Source organism: Oreochromis niloticus, linkage group LG7 (genome assembly GCF_001858045.2).
Source record: "Oreochromis niloticus isolate F11D_XX linkage group LG7, O_niloticus_UMD_NMBU, whole genome shotgun sequence".
NCBI lineage: Eukaryota > Metazoa > Chordata > Actinopteri > Cichliformes > Cichlidae > Oreochromis > Oreochromis niloticus.
This window is the reverse complement of record NC_031972.2, coordinates 26,470,697-26,489,985: the sequence shown is the minus strand read 5'-3', so window position 1 is coordinate 26,489,985 and position 19,289 is coordinate 26,470,697. Positions and strand designations below refer to the sequence as shown.

At 40.8% G+C, this 19,289-nt stretch overlaps 1 protein-coding gene across 3 annotated transcripts in view; it reads right to left on the bottom strand.

The window, feature by feature from the left end:
• Positions 1–3,831: 3,831 nt before the first annotated feature.
• Positions 3,832–19,289, bottom strand: part of LOC100711647 (tankyrase-1) — a 105,953-nt gene continuing 90,495 nt past the window's right edge. Inside the window, exons 19-29 of one of the 3 annotated variants that reach the window (XM_005451397.4) lie at positions 18,981–19,169; positions 18,020–18,100; positions 15,612–15,798; positions 15,436–15,515; positions 13,078–13,198; positions 12,267–12,364; positions 11,513–11,587; positions 11,243–11,348; positions 8,928–9,114; positions 8,621–8,777; positions 3,832–7,744 (exon numbers count right to left, since the gene is read on the bottom strand). In XM_005451397.4, the coding sequence (XP_005451454.1) occupies positions 7,658–7,744; positions 8,621–8,777; positions 8,928–9,114; positions 11,243–11,348; positions 11,513–11,587; positions 12,267–12,364; positions 13,078–13,198; positions 15,436–15,515; positions 15,612–15,798; positions 18,020–18,100; positions 18,981–19,169 (1,368 nt within the window). In that variant the 3' untranslated portion in view covers positions 3,832–7,657. Of the gene's footprint in view, positions 7,745–8,620; positions 8,778–8,927; positions 9,115–11,242; positions 11,349–11,512; positions 11,588–11,915; positions 12,115–12,266; positions 12,365–13,077; positions 13,199–15,435; positions 15,516–15,611; positions 15,799–18,019; positions 18,101–18,980; positions 19,170–19,289 lie in introns of those variants that run through there. The other 2 variants (XM_019361227.2, XR_266090.4) reach the window with 2 other exon arrangements.

The following is a 19,289-nucleotide window of genomic DNA, read 5'->3' as shown; positions in this document are numbered from 1 at the left end:
ACTAAAACCCTGTCAAATAATGCAATTTCCTTTGGACCAACGTTAGGCCTGATACCTGTTGGTCTATAAGCTCGGCCTATAACTTTTTTCAGCTTAACTCAGAAAAGACAGTATCTAATTATTGTCCCTGAGAGCATTACTGCCCAAATCAGACAACGTTTGGGCTTTTTTCCTGTTCACCGAACAGGAAAGCTAATGTGCAGAACCCTGGGATTATTTTCAATCAATCTTTTGAAACCAGATATGATGAGCAAACATCTGACTGCAAGACAAAGGGACACTGCACTCTCAGTGACAGTGACTTGACCAGATGAGCTTATCATCTTATTGCAATCATCAGACAAGAAGCTAGCAACTGAGCCCAAACACTCACCAGAAAATTGTTTACTGAGGTCAAAGGTCAAGTGAGAAATAGAGGTCAATTTAAACGGGCTTCTGTTCAACCAGACTGTTTTTGCCCCCTGCTGGCCATTAGAAACAATGCATGTGTAAAGCACTTCTGTATTGGCTTTACCTTCTTATTGAGGTTTTCCACACATGTGGTCACTAACAACATACCATTAACTTGGAGGGTGAACCTTCTCCATTTACACTTTTTAAAAAATGTATTGCCAATGATCTAGTACTTATTCTTTTGTCACTGCTGCTATTGATGTTCTGTGTTGTTGCTTTTTCATGTTTGTGTCTGTTTGACTTTAGGTAGCATGTGCTTGTTTGCAGCTGGCTGTACCACAAATTGCCTCTTGGGGATAATAACGTTTACCTTGAACTTGACTTTACAACCTCCAGGAACCACTGCCAACCAATCAGGGAATATTTAGTTTTCCCCTGGCAACCAATGGTTGTATCACATCCAGTATGGTGGACAACTCCAAAGCAATGTGTGCATGACTTCACACAAGAAACCGCAGTGCCCACATCCACCTTTTATATACAGTCTATGTTTGGGACTCTGACTTAGTGTTATGTTCATTAAAGCGGGCTGTAAAATGGTGCAGTGGCACAAACAAAAAATCCAGCTGGGGCTTTAGGGAGGTATACAGTATGCGCTTTGAAACTGAAATGTGCATAATTTCCTCTGGGATTAATAAAGTATTCTGATTCTGAATTATAACCAATGAAACAGCCCTGCTATAAAATGTCAGGTGATCAATAATGTTGATTCAACTTTGTTGTCAATTAAAGGCGTGATAGTTTATGTGGTTGAGTTTTATTGCACCTTCTAGATGTTATCACCTTTGAGCCGATCTTATGTATGATAAAAATCATTTACTTTTTCGATACTTTTGACACTGACCTTTATTTATGATGATAGATGTTAGGCGAATATTTGGTGATGTCATAGTGATTTTGGCAGCGTGCTCTGGATCACTATCATTTTGGAATATCCCTTTCGTCCTCTGGCATTCAAAGTCCTCTCTTCCTCTCATTTTGCGCAATACCTGCCCACATCATGTGATCCCCCCACCTCTGCGATTCAGCACTGGGCGTAAACATTAACTGTGGCAGTCCTGGGGAGGATCACGTCAAAAATGCTGGACCCCATCTGCCAAAAGATTGTGCTTCAGATAGTCACCAGGCTTCTTTTCATATTTATTTGCAGTTTTTTGTGCTGAAGAGCAAGAAAGGTCTTTTGTTTGGACTCCGTCCACGGAGGCAGATGCTGAGCAATCTCCTTCACACTGACTGAGCTCCACTCATAACCGCTGTGCCAAATCTGTCCGTCTGTCTTTTTGAGCTTGATTATGCAAGTAGTGTACTGTCTGAAGCAGTGGGATGGCTACTTCGTTCTTTTATGTGGCGTCATCCTGCAGACAGATACAGCCCATAGGTTCAAAATGAGGAATTTGTGATGCCACGCCTTTAGGATCCCTCCATGCCAGATCATCACTTTTCCCCTGACTCAGATTTAAGTGACAAAACAGGAGGGAAAAAAAGATACACTTCTTTCATTACTGTCATTTATTTTCTTAAATATGTCTCAAGAAATGAAGGTAGGGCTGTTTTTTAAAAAAAATTTCTAACATCTTTTTAAATAAAAAAATGAATTGTCCTAGGCCCTTCAAAATGTTTATAGGTGAATATCTGGTACCCTCAGGAGTGTGGCACAGCTGAACATAGAATGATGGATGTTTCAGTTGCATAAAATATTTGGAGGCCTGCAGAAATCACAATTTTGAAAGAAGGGGACTGATGTTTCATTTACATCTTCCTGTATACAAGGAAGGTACATTTTTTTCTTCCACCCTTTAAAGCTCGACCCATCAAATAAAATGCCATAAAGCCATAAATGCCACGCACTGATAAAATAATTTAAAAAAAGGAAATTAAATATTAATTTGCACGAAAACTCATGTCTCAAATGATACATTTACCACTGCAAGGTTCAAAGAGTCCAGATCAGGTGAATAGTTTTACAGATATTGAAGGTTGAAAATGAAAAAAACAAAGAAGTTACTCCAGGTAGCAAATCCAAAAGAACTTTTTTTTTTAAGGTTTCTGACAGTATTGCATCCAGAATATATGATGGTGTTCTCTCTTTTCACAGTACAAACCTTTGATATTTATGTGCTTTGTGTATGAGAAGTTGCAAAATTGTGGTTTCTGCAGGCGTCCAAATCTGTTGTCAGAGATCAGACATCCAAATGTTTTGGGGGTTTCATTATTTAATGTTAGCTTGAGCTACACTCCTGAGAGTCCATGTTCAAAGAGCCATAGTACCAAGTATTTACTCTCCAAATTTGAAGGACCTTAACTCAAGTAGTTTTCTGGGTAATGTTGGTTTTTTGGGAAATATGATGAATTGAGATGTGATGAGTCATTTAGCTAATTACCACTTTGAAGCCTTATTTTCATCAGAGTTCTTGTTTTCTTCTTCTTTTCTTGGTGATTTAGAAATGATACAAAGTTGATTTGACTTTGAAACATTTGAGATTTAGAGATCGTGCTCAGTTGTGGTGTGTCAGCACTCGACACTTTATTAGTTACACTTTGTTAAGGGCAGGTCAGGCCTGTTTTTTTTTTTTTGTTCCTTCGCGCCTACCTTCATTCTTTGTTTTAGAAACATTCAGAGATTTTGGTCCATAATAATATGATAGGATTATGAAGTTGCTGCAGATTTGTTAGCTCCACTCCCAGTTTAAGTCCGGTCAACTCAAAGTATTTTTTCAAGAAACCAGTTTGAGACAATGAGCTCATTTTAATGAACCTGTGTAAATACAGCCTCAGTTTCCTCTTCTTAGACTGAGCCGACACACTCTGTGTTCCCCCACAGAGTGGCTCACTTTGGACTCCATAACATTTAAATGTCATAGTAAAAAGCTACAAAATTTTAGGCAAATTAAGCTTTCCTCATGGACAATGCAGCTAGAATGTTTCTACACTGATTTTCTACACTTGTTCATTAACAGGGGAAACAATAAATCCATAGAATCACCAGTCAACATAACTTTTTTTTGCCATCCTTATTTAACCACCCTTCCACTCTGGAATAACACACACTTGAGTTTTTTTGTCTGATTTGTTATTTGCGTTTCTTTTTTGCTGTATATTTGTGTGTCTCAGATGTTAAACCATTATGTGATCTTCCCTGAAACTAGATGTAAATTACCAGTTTTGTTATTATCTGGCATGTTTACATGTTATATATCTATATATCTATATATATATATATATATCTATATATATATATATAGAGCATACTGACGTTCATTTGCATGCATTGTTCATGTTAAATTGAGAGAAAAATCAGCACTTAGACCAGTCAATCTGGCAACAACAACAAGTTAGTATCAAACTGAACTCAAGCTCACAATGAAATAAAAACAAACGGACACTTTAAATTCTTTTATTAAGGATTTTTCTTCTGTACAGTCATGAAGGAGTTTCTCTGTTCCACATGTTAGCTGGTCAGCAGCACATCTGTACAACTGTCTGTACAACAGGAGGTCAAATGTAACTGAGAATGAAATGATAATGAAACCAGTGGCTTCTGGTAGAAGGCAGCTCAGACAGTTAGACAACACCTGACTGACTGAAGAGACGCTCCCCCCTCCAATCTATTTACAGCAAGGTTGGTCACTGAACAGAGACCAGCTAAAATTAAAATTCAAAAGGTTATGACATAAAAAAAGGAGGGAAAAACAAACTAAAATTCAATCATGAAAGACCTGCTAAAAGGTGCATCTGGATTTAGTTTATTTACAGTCCAATTTCAAGCAATGCCCACAGACCTCTGATCATAAATTAACATCTGCCGGCCTTAATGAGGTCAGTACCAAGACAGCCAACAGCGATACTGCCGTTTTATCTAAAAACTGTGTACCACCGACGCTCACTTAAACTTTAATCTGAGCTTCTGGTGGAAGTACAAAAAACAGGCTTTACATGAGGGCCTTCCATTTTGTTCCAGTGAAGCAACCTCAATTCTCCACTGAAAACATCTTTTCATTTCAGTTTAATTTCAGGTTTTCTTCAGTCTCCTCATTCAATTTTTCCCCTTTTTAGTCATTTCATTTTCGTTTTCCCAATTCGCAGTTACACAAATAATTTCTTCTACTGTGATGACCTACCTACACTATCAATTAGTCAATAAGTCACAACTTGAAAGAGGACACCCAAAAAATGTTTCAATTGTTATTCTGAGGATCAGCTACAGTGTGTTTAGTTCAACTGAGTTAATTCAGGCTTGCAAGTCAAAAAAAAGAAAAATCTGAAATAAAAGTGGCCCTATTGTGCTTATTTTTTATTATATTCTTGGACTTTAATAGTGTTACCTCATGTGATTGACAGTTAAAAGTAATTTTATTGATCTTATATTGAGCCTAGGTGTAGCACTTGAGTTCACCCATCATCTAAAACAAGCCAAGCAACCTTTCTTCTGATTGGCAGCCCCTCACTAACAGAAAGTTTATACAGCCAGTGGGTGGAGCTTCTCTGTTCATAACCAAAGCTGTGCGCTCCTACTTGCACATATGTTGACCTCCATTATTCGAAACTTTGCCCATCCAGCACTGTAACAGCATTAAGCACAATAGGACCACTTTAACATTCATTTGTTTTACCCTCAAATTGATCACTAACAGAGGTCAGGAGACATGAACCATCTCTCCTGATTGAGGTGAACTCCATAACGGTCAGAAGTGCCGTCCCGGTGCTTTCACTCCAACTGTCTCATTAAAGGCATTAAATTTCAAAGACCATCAGCCCTGCTGCGTTTCACCTGACGTGACCAGAGGTGATTAAAAGCATACAGCTACATTCATGTGTGGTCCCTCCCCATGATCTATAGGGAATTTAAAGGTTATAAATAACGACCCGTTAACAGAAAAACATGTAGTCGTTGCAGTTAAAAACAAAAACAAAAAAGGAAAACCATGAGCTTATAGTACTTTCTGAGAGAAATGGTAACATGTTGGTGTTTAGTCACGAGCGTCATACTTCATCCTGACATAAAACGTATCCATCAGCCTCATCATCATCATCATCATATAAAAAGACTCTTTTTGCAGGCTCCAGCTGCTGACGCCTCATTAAGTCGTTTCTACACAGGAATGCCAGAAAATATCAGCACAATCAGGTTCGGTTGTGTCCTCACTACTGGAACTGCTCTGTGTGATGTGATTAAGGCCAGCCAGCTGCCTGGGGTGGAGTATGCAGGAGGATCACCGGTTCTAACTCCTCCACCCTGCCCCCCAAAAAGCCCTGCCCCCAGTCACACATTGATGCAATCTGACATCATGCTGGCAAGTTAAATACACACTTAATATCCAATCCAACTGCAGCAGACACTCTAGTGTAGACTAGAAAAAGTTCAGGGTTGAAGTGCGTGTGTGAAAACAGTTTACAGTACAGTGACACTTTCACATTTGAGGAGTGTAAACAGAGGAGCATGAAGTCTTTCAAACAAAGAACCGCCTGAAACTGGGGGGAAAACGGTACTTTTAAACAGAAGCCGTACATAAATGCCTCGCTGATAGCCTTTAACACAGTACTGCAAGCTGGCAATTTGTCTGTTTCACCACTAGAGGGCATCAACAGTAAAAGTTGGAATGGAAAGGAACTGAAATGACCACATGTGGGAACGTATCAGTGACATTAAGATACTTCAGTGACAGCAGTATTGTGTGATTAGCTGAAACCCCCCCCCCAAAAAAATTACCCAAACCATCTGGCTTGCTTAAAGTGAGACTTTAAAGAACGCCACATCTCTTCTACTGCATACATTCAACTTTTCCAACGACTGAAATAACAAAACTGGACAGCAGCGGAAAGCAAGCGTGCCATCCACAGACACATATTCATCCTTTATCTGTCTTGTTATTGAATGCTGAGTGAAGTTTAACCCAAATGAACTGGAAATGAAGTTTATGCACAAATCTGTTTGCAACACATTGAGTTTGCAGGTTAGCAGGTGCGCCCAGAAAAATGACAGTACCACTTAAAGGTATAAAACAATATGGGTGTAACAGACAGCAGGATTTCCTTTGAGCACTTTTTACTGGCTAGATGCGCCTAATAAACTGGCAGGTGAGAGTAGCTTATGCGTATGATAGCCTTAATTGTCTGTGATCCTCATGGCTCTGTTTAAGACTGGTTTTTAGTCAGAACTGGGCTGAAACAACACGGCAGTTCTGGATGCAGTTCCTATAACGACTGCAGATTTCCTGTGATACTACAAAGGCAGCAATCAGTTCTTGTAAAGAGATTCTTGGTGGCATATTGAGAAAAATAAGAGGTATGTTTAGGTTAGCTGGCTTGTCACAGGTCTCTCAGCCTGTCATGCTTCTTATAACTTAACTTCCCGGACAGCTAAGACCCCATTTTTTTATATTTGATGAGCCTGCATGTGGTTTTCAGTGTATGAGCTTGATATGTTGCAGATCTGAAATGAGCAGGTTTGGTCTGACTGACTTGCGGGTGTAAGGTGGTGGTTGGTCCCGGTGTGGACTGTGGTGGAAAGTCTGCAGCAGGTCCCGTCAGCAGCTTTATTTGCTTTTTGATATCAACGATTCTCTTGCTTCTCTGCGTTTCAACTCATTTCATATTCTCCTCCTGCGGCGTCTCGTTTACATCGGCCTGTGGTGAAAATGCGACAACACAAAAACACGCTGGATTTCTGTTCTCTCGATGCATCTGGAGGTGGCGTTGGAGCATTGTTTTGATGTTGTGGGTGTGTGCGCAAAGCAAAAAGAGGACATGATATAAAAAAACAGATTAAAGCCTGGGGCTAGAATACAGGAGCAGTGCAAAGGTGCCAAAAAACAAAAAGCTTTTTTTTATTTGTTTTAGATAGTTTTTTTGTGGTAATTGCTTTCATTTTGAGATCAAGCCACAGGGCCTGCAAAAACAGCTTCCATTAATACTGATGAAACAGTTTCCATTTTCTCCTCAAATTATTAATTATTGCTGTCTGCTCCTTTTGGACTGAACGTGTATTACAACCCCAAAAAACTGAAAGACACCGTCTCTTCTTCCTCTTTTTAGACATTTCCACGTTTGAGGGTCATCTGACTCCTGGCCAGCCGATGCTTTGTGTCACCCACCCCCAGCTCCAGAGACTTTGAAGGTCTGAGGTTTGAAACTCCTTACTGTTCAGTTCTGGTCCTCTTAGAGATTTGTCCACTACAGTCTGGCTAACTTGGCACCCAGCTGTGCTTTAGGACTTCTGCTCAGCAGTGGCAGCAGGCGTGGCCAGACTCTCTGGCTTCACAATCTGGTAGGTGATCAAGTACTCTGGGTAAGCCTGAGGACAAAGAATACATTAAAGTCAAACAAACTGTTATGATTTCAGTGCTAGGAAAAAACACGTGGGTTACTACAAGAAAGGCAAAGTAAATTAAGTATGATCTTTTAAAGGCTGGGTAAGTATTTCAAATGTGTGTATGCTGAGGATTTTTGGAATTTACAGTGTTGGTCCTTTTAAAGATTTAAACACCCAGTCACACAGGCCTAGAGACCAGCTGGCGACTGCCTGGCAACCTCCATTCGCTAGGAAAAAATTATGATTCTCTGAGTGCTTACGGTTGGTTGCTAAAGCCCCAAACACATGGTCACCATTTCATACCACAATTCTGGAAACGTGACAGTACTTATTTGGTACCATGGGTACCAGGCAGCGTATGTACTGAGATACACCTGTAGGGGGCAGCATACGGCTACAAGTGCTGCTGCCCTTATAGGTTTGGTATCAAGAATCATGTAATTCTACTGGTACTGGTACCGATTACTAAATTTCTGGTATTGTGACATCCGTGCTAGGGATTGGTCAGTGTTCCCATTAGGAATGACAGTAATAATGTGTATTCCCTGAAAGGCTGGTGAGTGAGTAGTTCGGGTTGCTTGCCATTACTGGGTGAAATTGGCTGTGGTGCTGCATCAGCAAGGTCCTTACGATTACTTTGGTCACAATTGTGCAAACAGTTTGCACGGAAGATGCCAAATGTCTGCAAAGACTTGCCACTACTCACTAAAAGCTTGTTTCCGCCGCTGAAAAACTGAATAAATACATACATTTTTGCATGAGTTATTATGTCCAAATGTCAAAAGTTGGACTTAGTAACTCAAACTTCCAAGTACGTTGAAATTTGGAAGGAAAAAATGTTTTTCTGTGTGTACCAACCTGCTCCCCTCTGTAGATGACATACTCTGCATACGCCAGACCATTGACACTGGGTCGTCCTATTACGGAGTGGTGACCAGGAGGGGCGTGGGCCATTTTCATTGCACTAAACTGAAGGAATGATTTACCAAGTGTCACCCGACAGAACAGCATCTGTCTGCAAACACACACAAACACACAGACGCACACCAGGGAATCAATAAAATCAGTTTATTTGATCTTTCGGTAAGGTAATTTTTATTTCAAGAATATTTTAAGAAGCTAAAAAGATCTCGCTAAAGCTGCTCAGGCCGATGTGAGCACCCACCTGTGACATATGTAGCAGGAGCGGTCTTTGTGGGTTGGACAACCTGTTCCTCCGCCGATCCCATACACGTACTGATTGCTCTTGGAGGAGTTCTCGGCAAAATAGATGCCAGCGCCAAACATTCCTCCGATGTATGCGTGACGCTCATCAAAGCCCTTATGGATGATTGCGTTGATGAAGGGAGAACCTGGAAGGCCCAAAAAGTGAGAAATGACACAAAATATTCAGCTGTCTCCACTGTGAGCATGTCTGTCCTGACAGTGATGCCTGCATCAGAAATGTCTTCAGATACAAGAGTAATACATAAAAGATCACAGCAGACTCTGAAGATTTCAGAAAAGGTAGCGTACTGCGTACTGGAAACTGAGCTAAGAAACTGGGAGGATTCCACTCTACGGCAGTGGATGGAGAAAAGCTTGTGGTTGGAAAGAGGATGGAAGATTAATGAGTTTCCTTCAAACTTACAGCCAGACTGCAAGAATAACGGCAGCGACGCGCAACGACGTTAATGACGGTGCACACAAATGGTTGAAACATCACGATACAGAAGAAGCAGTTGGCCAAATTCTGCTTTGTATGTGGACTGAATCTCCACCTTAGGAATAATCACATTTTGTGGTGAAATAAATAAATTATGTATAGAAATGCTTTTTTTTATAACTAAACTGTAGTAAAGATAATATTACAGTTAATCACAAAGCACCTTAGTCCTCAAGAGATCTATGAAGCTAGGAGAGAAAGGAGGAAGTGCAGAGTGCAGCGCTTCCTTACTTTCCCTCCATGTAAGGAAACAGAATTTATGCATTTCACATACTCCGGTTAATTCATCTTTTTCAGCTTTAGAGGACGGCATGCCGACAGCCAAAGCTGTCACAGATATTTAAGGTGCATCGACTGATTCACCACATCAGCTCATGTACTGATTTTTAAAGTAGATATCAGGAGCTGTCGGATACCTTTGAGCGGTGCAGTTCTTTTAAGTCTTTGCAGGAACTCATGTAGAGTTGACCCTATGGACCTTTTTTATGCTGTCTAAATTTTAACCTTGTGGTTAAACCTGCCACCATGTTAACCTCTGTGTCTGTAGAAATCATCCAAAACTGAATGGTATGCGTGCTCCTATTCTCCAAAATGCTGTATGACAGTTAAACGCTGCAGGTTAAATGGATCTGGTGTAATGTTTGTAGTTGATGCAGCAGCGCCGACGTGGATGTGTCAGACTGCAGCAGAGTTATCACACAATCAATAATAAGCACTTTCACGGTCCAATACTATGTGAGGAGGAAAGGGAGGAGCGCTGCCAGAGCCCTACGACAAGATGTCCAACGGGCTACTCGTGGGTGTTTCTGACCCCCATAACGTCAGAATGCCACGAGCACGGCATGAGGGCCCCACATCCTTTAATGGGACATGAGCTCAGAGCCCAGCACAGCCAGACTATGACAACTAATGACAACTGAGCTGCACTGAGCTGTGATTACCCCTTCCAATAAAGGATGTTGGGCCCTGCTCATGAAGTCAGTTTCTGACAGGTAATGTGATAAATATGCTTATGGGTGGCCATCTGGAGGTCATTCTGTGGGGCTCTAGTGGTGCTTCTTCTGTTTCTCATCGCTCAAAAGAGCAGACAGTAGTCCTGCAGCTCTCCTTGTGTTAAAACCTGTCTCTTGGTATCTCCAACACACTCCTGAGACTTGTGCTGGAAGACACAGCAGACCACCATGTGATGGCATGTATGGGCTGGACTATCTATGCAAGCTGAATGGGGTGCAGGTACCATCTCGTGATACCAAAAGTTCCAAAAACATTAATAAAAGGAAAAAAAAAAAATACTGGTAGCCGTCTCAGCCTCCCAGTATATACATGTATGGTATCGCATTCACAAAGTTAGGTGTCCACACTGCCCGCCCACCCAGCAGGTTGCCAACAACACCGTAAACTAGAGTAAAATTCAAAATCACTTCCCTTTTTGGGGGATGAATTGGGGTTTTTTTTCTAGTCCACTTGATGATGGATTCACAGCAAGAGTAATATTAGGTTTAACTAACTGTCTTATACTAAGATAATCTAATTTTGGATTAGTGTGCTTAGCTGTGTTTGTTGGAAGAGTTAATTCCTTTTCAGATGTTTGGTGCATGAGTCAAATGTATTCGTTTTCACAAATATTCATTACAGGAGTGCAAATGTTTGTCAGAGCATTTCAGCATAAAAAAAGGTGCTAAATCTCTGTAAATCAGCAGGACTATGCCTGTATTGTATATATAAGGAAGCTCAGCATGCTTTCATATTTTACCACATGCACAGTGTTTATTTACCGTGAAAGAGCATGCGCTCGTTGTGGTGGTTGTGATTCTCATCTGCAATTTCCTTTTGTCTGTGTGTGTATCTTTCCCGCAGCTTCTTATTCACAACCTTCTGAATCTGCAGTCAGAGGAAGGAGGGGAGGGAAACAGCACACATAAAATTGGCCAGTGCTTAATTTATGTCCAGACTGCTTTTTCGTTTTTTGCTTTAAAGGAGGGAAGAAAATAAAAATAACTTATTTCTGTATTTGTACAGTGTGATGTGTGTTTTTTAGGTCATACCTTAATGATGTTGTACCGGCTGAAGACCCCGCCTGCGTTGCCTCCGTCGCGGTGCTCTCTGATCGTGCTCTGTAGCTGAGGAGGAAATCATCAAACATAACAACAATGAATCATCATAAACACTAAACTTTTTTTTCCATCAGATTTCTAAAATGCTCTGAAAGTTAAAATAACTATAAAGTGTGAGATGAAAGCAGCAGCTCATTCAATCAAGAGTAGATGCCTTCACGATGCCTGTGGGGAAATGTGGCATAATACAGCAAAAATACAGGTGTGCAAAATAATTGTAGGTAAAAATATTTCATCTGCTTTTATTCTGGTATTTAAAAAAAAGAAAAAATCAGTCCAGAATTCATGACTGTCATTTTTCAAGTTCTTGAGGAAGAATTACAGATGAAATTACCTGTTAAATTTCTTTTAACATGTGACGGTTCTCATTAATTTCAGCTCATTCACACTGATATCGGCTGTCTCGTTCAATCACGGCTTCTCAATTACGAGAGCAATGCAGTCAGTGGAGCAGCTCCACAGATATGAAACATCTTGTTCAGCTGGCTGCTGTGACACCGCGTGATGTGTCTTTAGGCACATGGTTGAAATTACTGTTCAAGCAAATGAATAAATGTTGTTTCACACTGAAAGAAATTCATGCAGGTGGTAAGGTTAAAAAAAAGAAAAAAAGAAAGGTGCTATGAATTTAAATGCGGTCAGTGTCGTGTGTAGGTTACGTGTGTTTAAAGGGGCGTTTGCGTACCTCCTCCTCCACAGACTGGAATTCCTTGTCATCCGGTGCCAGGTCGATCAACATGGTACCCTGGCTGGAGCAGTGGAACGTCAGGTAAGGGTTTCCACCTACGAGCAAATATTTGCAATAGAGATCAAGATGTTTAATTCAACTAAATTATAATTAAAAAGGTAAAGGAAAATTATATAAATTATATTGTTCAGGAACGACAGTCATTTTTACACACAGAGACTCTACTTGACTGACAATCAGTTTCATGGTTTCATGTTAGTTAATGACATATTAATCAAATAAAAAATCCTGAGTTGATTCCAAGTGTTGATTCCAGAAACTGATGAAGTCCAAAGAGGTGCTGATGCAAGTGAAGGAGCGCATCATTAGGTTGAAAAAACAAATGTAAACCTATCAGTGAGAAAGCAAAGAGCTTAGGAGACGATAACTAAAGTGGATGATCAGAGTTACTTTCATGGTTAGGAAAAACTACTTCACAACATCTTGTCGAGTCAAAAACACTCTTGAGCAGGTATCACGAATCACTGCTAACCTCTGTGATAGGAGAAGCCTTCATTAGTGTAAGACAACAAGGCACAAACTACTTGTATCTAATCCAAGTGTTTGACATGTAGATATAAAATATGAGTCACATTTCCTGGATAACATATCTGAACATTAGTAGAATATAATGTTATTGATTGTGAAATACGTATAACTGATTGTTTTAAATATTTATTGGCAAGTTTTATTAACACCCCCCCCCCCCTTTGAATGCTTTTCCACTCAGTTACACTCAGTGTGCTTTGGTTTCTTCGAGTAGACTGACCTTGCTGGCCTCCCAGCAGTCTCTCGATGCCCTTGATGAGTTTGTGTCTGTGACCGTAGGCGTTGATGCCGATCTCCTTCAGCTCCTCGTGACCCATGTCTGCCAGCACATCCAGTGAAATCTGCCCAGAAATGGCAAAAAAAACAGAAGAAAAAAGAGTGCACTTGTTATTTTTCCCATTATCTCTAGTTATACAGTCATTAAAAAATTGATTTAACAATGCATTAATGTATTTAACAGAAAGTCGTGTCGATAGTGACAGCAGGTCATGCGGGTCCGCTGTAAAGAGTGATGAGTTCAGTGATCTAAGATGTACCGCGGAGAAAATAGGTCTGACAAATATTCATGAAAAACAGCAGCCGCACAAAGAAAAGGTCAATGAATGGATGGCAGTAATCAAGCCTGTTGATATGCAAATTGACGACGGCGAAGTCATCGCCGCTCTCCTGAATTTGTTCAGGGCGAGCAGAAATGAGATTCATCCTTGAGGCAGAGATAACTTTCCCTCCGCGCTGCCTTGATCACTGATACAGGTGTAAATCATCACAGCTTGAGTAGTCTGCTGGGAGTTTACTGCGACGTGCACCGCGGAGAAATAAGCTAAGCAGAAACCTGTCACAACGCGGAGGGGTAAACTATAGCGTTTGACTTTTGCAGATCTCCCTAACAGAATAAAACAATTTGAAGAAAGGACCAAAAACTGGTGAAATTAAAAAAACTGTTTGAAAAACACTAGAATTCAAACTGCTTCTTGCGTGAGAGCTTCACATCTATTTTTATTCTTTAAGGGGTTGACCTCAGACATTATTAAGGCCCTGGGCAAACCACCTCTTCCTTTACATCAAGCTAGTTAACAGTGAGGCTTGACAAGGAAGAAGCTTCGAAGAGTGCAAAGTTCAAACCATTATTCTGCGATTCATCAAGAACACTGAACGGCAGCAAAGTGCAAAGTCTGCAGATAAATTAAAGGCGCCCATAACGAGTGACAGGTCAGCTGAAGCAATGTTTGTTTCTTTGTCACACCTCTGAGTTCTTGTTCATGTCATTCTGAAGTAGAAACGTAGACACAGCTGAATCTTACATCACTCTGCATCACTTTCAATTTGAATATTAATGAAGGCTTGTTTCCCTTTAGGAGGGTAACTGCACACAGAATCTCCCACAATGCTTCCACCCTGCCTTTTACCAGCTGTCACCTTTCAGTGTTACTTTATTTCACTGTCTGTTTTCTCCTCGTTCTGTGACCTCTTTCATCTCCTTCACTGTTCTGTCTCTGCTTCTCTTTTCTTTTATCTTCATCCATTCAAGCAGCTTTCTCTCTTTCTTCCCCTTTGTCTTGATTTACCTTCTTCTCTGTCTTCTGTGGAGATCTTCGCCTCCCTTTGTGTTCTTCACTCTCCATACATCTGCCCGTTTTCCCCAGTTTTCAGCACCAAAATTTGCAAATTTGGTAATGCTCTGAGCTGAATGCTAAAGCCGACGTGCTAAGCAGATGTTTGTGGTGTTTGCTAATTGACTGGCTAATAAAACGCAATGCTGATGGGAAGGTCTGCAAGATACGCAACCATAAATCAAACAATTACAGACGACAAAATTACTGGACAAATTAAAATTTTGATTGAGCTACTTAAAAGAAAAGAAAAAAAAATCACAGCTCATTAGGTCTACAGCAGGGGTGTCAAAAATAAGGCCCGGGAGCCAAGATCGGCCTGGCAACGACTCCAATCTGGCCCCTTGAATGGATTTGGAAAATGAAGGAGGACATTTTGGACTTTTAACTGTATTTTCACACATTTTACAGCTTTTCCTACTGATAAAGACCTCGCCTGTGACCATTCATACTCCACTAAAGTAATTAAATGATAGATTATTTTACACATTTAGGTTCTTATACCATAAGCCCAAAAAGTCATCCTGAAAGATATCTTTCATTTACTACAGGGGCTTTCTTTGTCATGATAAAAAAAAAAAGTGAGACATACTGTTGAAATTTGGCTTCTTTTTCTTATATCAAGACTGACAGAAAGGGGAGTTTCACTTGTTCGGCCCACATAAGATCAAAGTGGTGCTGTATGTAGCAATCCTTGGTCCACAGCTACATTAATATGAATGTGTGCATCATGTTTTATGTCAATTGTGATACTACAGTCAGGACCATAGTGGTGGACCACGGGATGCAGACAGATCCTGCCATCCTTAGATCCACACACAACAAGTAACAACAACAAAAAGAGGGAGACCAACGAAGTTGTTTTGCTTAGAAACAGGACTGGATTTACGGCAGCCTCTCTTCCTCCTTCTTTTTCCTCCTATTTCACGCTTTTAAAGTCTGACACATCAGAAATGCTGTTTGTGTACCTGTTCCCGCTGAAAGATGTCTCGGAGGTGTTCCAGCCCCAGGCTCTTTAAGAACTGGTTGATGGTCATGTCAAGTAGAGCTGCAGAGACAAAGTGATGTCAGCAGGGTTTTCACAAGTTTTGACTCGTGCTACAACATGAGCGCATGACTCGGACACTCTTGCGCGTCCACCCACCTTCTCCTTCTTTCCTGTCGGAGCCAGTCGCTCCATCTGCGGGACCGGTGGCCCCGGCCACCGTGATGTCACTCAGAGGAGCGGCCAGGTTGTCTATGCTGCTGGCCGCTGACAGGCACGAAGGAGATGGAGACGGAGAGATGACCACACCCCCTGTCGCTCCTGTGCTCACCACATTGGCACTTACCTAAAAGTAAAAAGGCGAAGGTTTGCTTTGAGTTAGTAAGACTTTATAGAAATTTTCTTTAGTCACCGATTTTGAGTGTTTGAGCTTTCATCTCTTGAGGTGAATTGACAAAGGTAGCGACACGGCAACCAGACACCATAGAAAATCAGTGACGTTCAGCCACTTCAAGCGACGATGGATGTTGATTGTCTTGATGTGTAGATACATTTCAAGGGAGATGCACGCAAGGTTACGATGTAGGGTTTCACAAGGGCTTGCAGTTATGGTGTATGGTAATCAAACTAACTGTGAGGTCAGGTTACCTAGGGGACCATTCATCAGAAACTTCAGAGCGGTGTAGTGTGAACATGTTAGCGAGACATGTCAATTTTTTTGTGGCTCTCTTTTACCTGGCTAAATCACCATGGTAACTTAAACCCATAATCTGTCTGGGAGCAGCTTATGTTCCAGGTTACGCTTTAAATTCAGCTGGAAGTGCCTCATTTTCACCGATTCTTTTATTTATATCATGAAGTTACAGCCGAGCAAACTGTTAGTTGCATTGTGAGTGGAATGTGCATGTGATGCATAACATGTATAAATTTTTATAATTGATTCTAAGCAAAGAAGCAAGCTGCTAAGTCTGTTTTACACCTCTGGAATAGCAGTTACACATACACAAACACCTGTTCAATCAGTAAGAATAATTTCATTTTGATGATGGAAGAATAAAGTGGTTTTCACATCTCCTTTGTTTGGCTGTGGGACAGTAAGGCTTCAGAGCTTTAACTGTCCTTTAAATATAGCAGCTATAAAGGGGGAAAAAGCCGCACTGGGGACACACTTTGACATTAACATAATTAACTGGAACCAAAATGCTTGTTTAACATTTTAGCACTCTTCACCATGGATAATTTCTCTTATTTATTGTTATATTTTTATGTTTTTTAATCACCATTTTATCATTATTGATAACGTCTCTGATCAGAGCAGGCAGTACTCAAAGGAATTATTTTATGCATGAGGATTCTCATATAACATGTGAAACATCCCTTTTCAACGTGAGTGAGTACAGAGCCTGAAACAAAAAGCGGGCTTAACAGAGAAAGTCGATAACCATCATTGTGATACCCGCCATCTCTGACTGGGGCTTTAGGGTTTCTTGAGCCAGCCAATATAAAGAAAGCCTGGTCTTCAGTTTAGTGCTGTGAGATACTACAAATTTTGGTATTGATCTGATACCAAGGAAATATATTGCTTATTCCAATACAGATACCAATACTTCTAACTATAAAGACAGCTTATATACGAGACAGCTTCTTAATGACCACATTTTAATGAACACTTAATCACTGTGCTTTTTACTTTCCACTATAATTACTCAAGAGAGGCAACGAAACACACCTTTCAGTTTTTCATGTGTTATGAAACCAGGATTTTTGGAGACCTGGACTGTGAATGTGCCTGCCTCTAATGCACTTTGGGTCACCTTGAGTAACATGTCAGTTACTTTTATCTCTTTAGGGCTCCTGCACAGTATGAAAAAGTGGATAAAAGAATAGAATTGTATCTTTTTTTAAATCAGTATTTATATATGTAACGTGTTTTGCAGTGGCGTAATTAGCAGAGGAAAAAAAAAGGCTCATCTACAAACTAAAAATAATGATTTAAGAAAAAGCGTTTCAGAGAGCGGGTTGGGCAGAGATGATACCCTTCCCTGTTCCTCTGCCATGACAGCTGAGGTGAAACTTGCTTTTCTGTCATAACACTCATTTGTGGGGTGGAGCAATGGGCACAAGAAGAACTCATTAAATTTTGGTGCAGATCCAGAGCAACTGAAATTGGCGGAGGATGCCCTCTCTGATCACCCTTCACGTTGCTCACTTTTTCAGTTAATCAGCTTCTATTTAAACGCTGTGCACTGACCTTGTCTGGGTTTGGTAATTAATGTTTGGTTAACTGATTTGTAAACAGAACCTAGATTTTGCACATTTTGGTAATTATGTGACAACATAAATTTGTACGCAGCTCTCGAATGTAGACTTCCCTCAGCGAGACGTCTGTTTAAATATGGAAACGTAAAAATGTTCACACATCTGGTCCGTTCGGTGTTTCGTTTAAGTTTAAATCAAAGCACATTTTTCTTTACATTGAGCTTAAGATTAAAAACTGATATGAATCGTGCTGTCTCTGATTCAACACAGAGACAGCATCTGTGCCTATACTGTGTGCAGACACTCACCACAGTGGCCTGTGGTTTTAAACAACTTGGCAGGGCGTCTGGCGGCATGGCATCAATCAAAAGTGCTCTGATGTCATCAGCCTGCAACAAAGAGACAACATATGGAAACCTCTGAATTAGTTTTGTATGTTTGTATTTTTTGAACACATTATCTGCAGATCACACCAGGTTGTGTTTCTGAAGCAAATCACTGTAGTGCAACACGTTTTCTGGATTTTTTGGCAAATCTATCATTTTATTTTTGAGTATAAGACTTATAAGAGTATAAGTATTGAGTATAAGTCTTTTCTTTTCTTCTGACTGAAATATGCACTTTCTTGTTTTAAGGGCACTTGTGTTTGTATTTTTTTGTGTAATGCCTTGAAAATGACTAAGAAGCTTAACTCAATCATGGTCAGAGGCCACGCTTTGTGAAGTTATCCCAAAGCTAATCTGGACTAAACTAGAAAATGGCACGTGTGACGTTTTCATTACAGGATCAAACTGTCATGAAGCTTCATCAAAGCAAGCCAAATTTTCCAGGCTTTTCCTGGGACTGCTGTATCCATTTATGGCTTCATCCGATGGTCAATAAATAAAGTAAATGCACAGTGTGAGAGGAGCAGCAAATGCCTCTGTTTCCTCTTATCTCTAGCAGAGTTACAAGCCTGTAGATGTCAGCAGCAGTGATGTGCTGTTTTCCAAAGCAGGCTCTCAAACTTTGGTACCTACAGTCAAACAAGGAACCGCGTAAGGAAGCTCATTAGGAAACCTCATTAGGGTGTGAGGAGTTAGAAAGGAGAAGTCTGTTCCACCATCGAAACTTCTGCAAACTCTCCTTATGGCACTCAACTCTGAATAGTTAACCATAACCATCTGAACGTCTGTTTAAGCCAATGTGCTGACTCATAAGTATGAAGACTGTCATGGGAAGAAATTAGGACAGATACCAAAAAAAGTTTCACAAGAAATCCTTTCATACCGTGGCCAAGTCCAGCGGCGTCTGCCCCTCCTGGTTCTTCATAGTGGGATCGGCTCCATGGGCGAGCAACAGCGCGCAGAGCTGAGTCCGCCCTTTCTGGGCCGCTTCGTGCAGGGGAGTAAATGCCCACTTGTCGGTTGCATTGACACACGTGTTGTACTTGATCAGCAGAGCAGCTATGTCCACGTGCTGGACAGAGGAGAGGAAGTAGCGGGGAGACATAAAGAAGAAGAAACAGGAAAGCGGAGGAGAGAAATTAAAACGGCAGAAAATGAGAGCAGATGAGTGAGGAGGTGTCTGGGGGAGGCG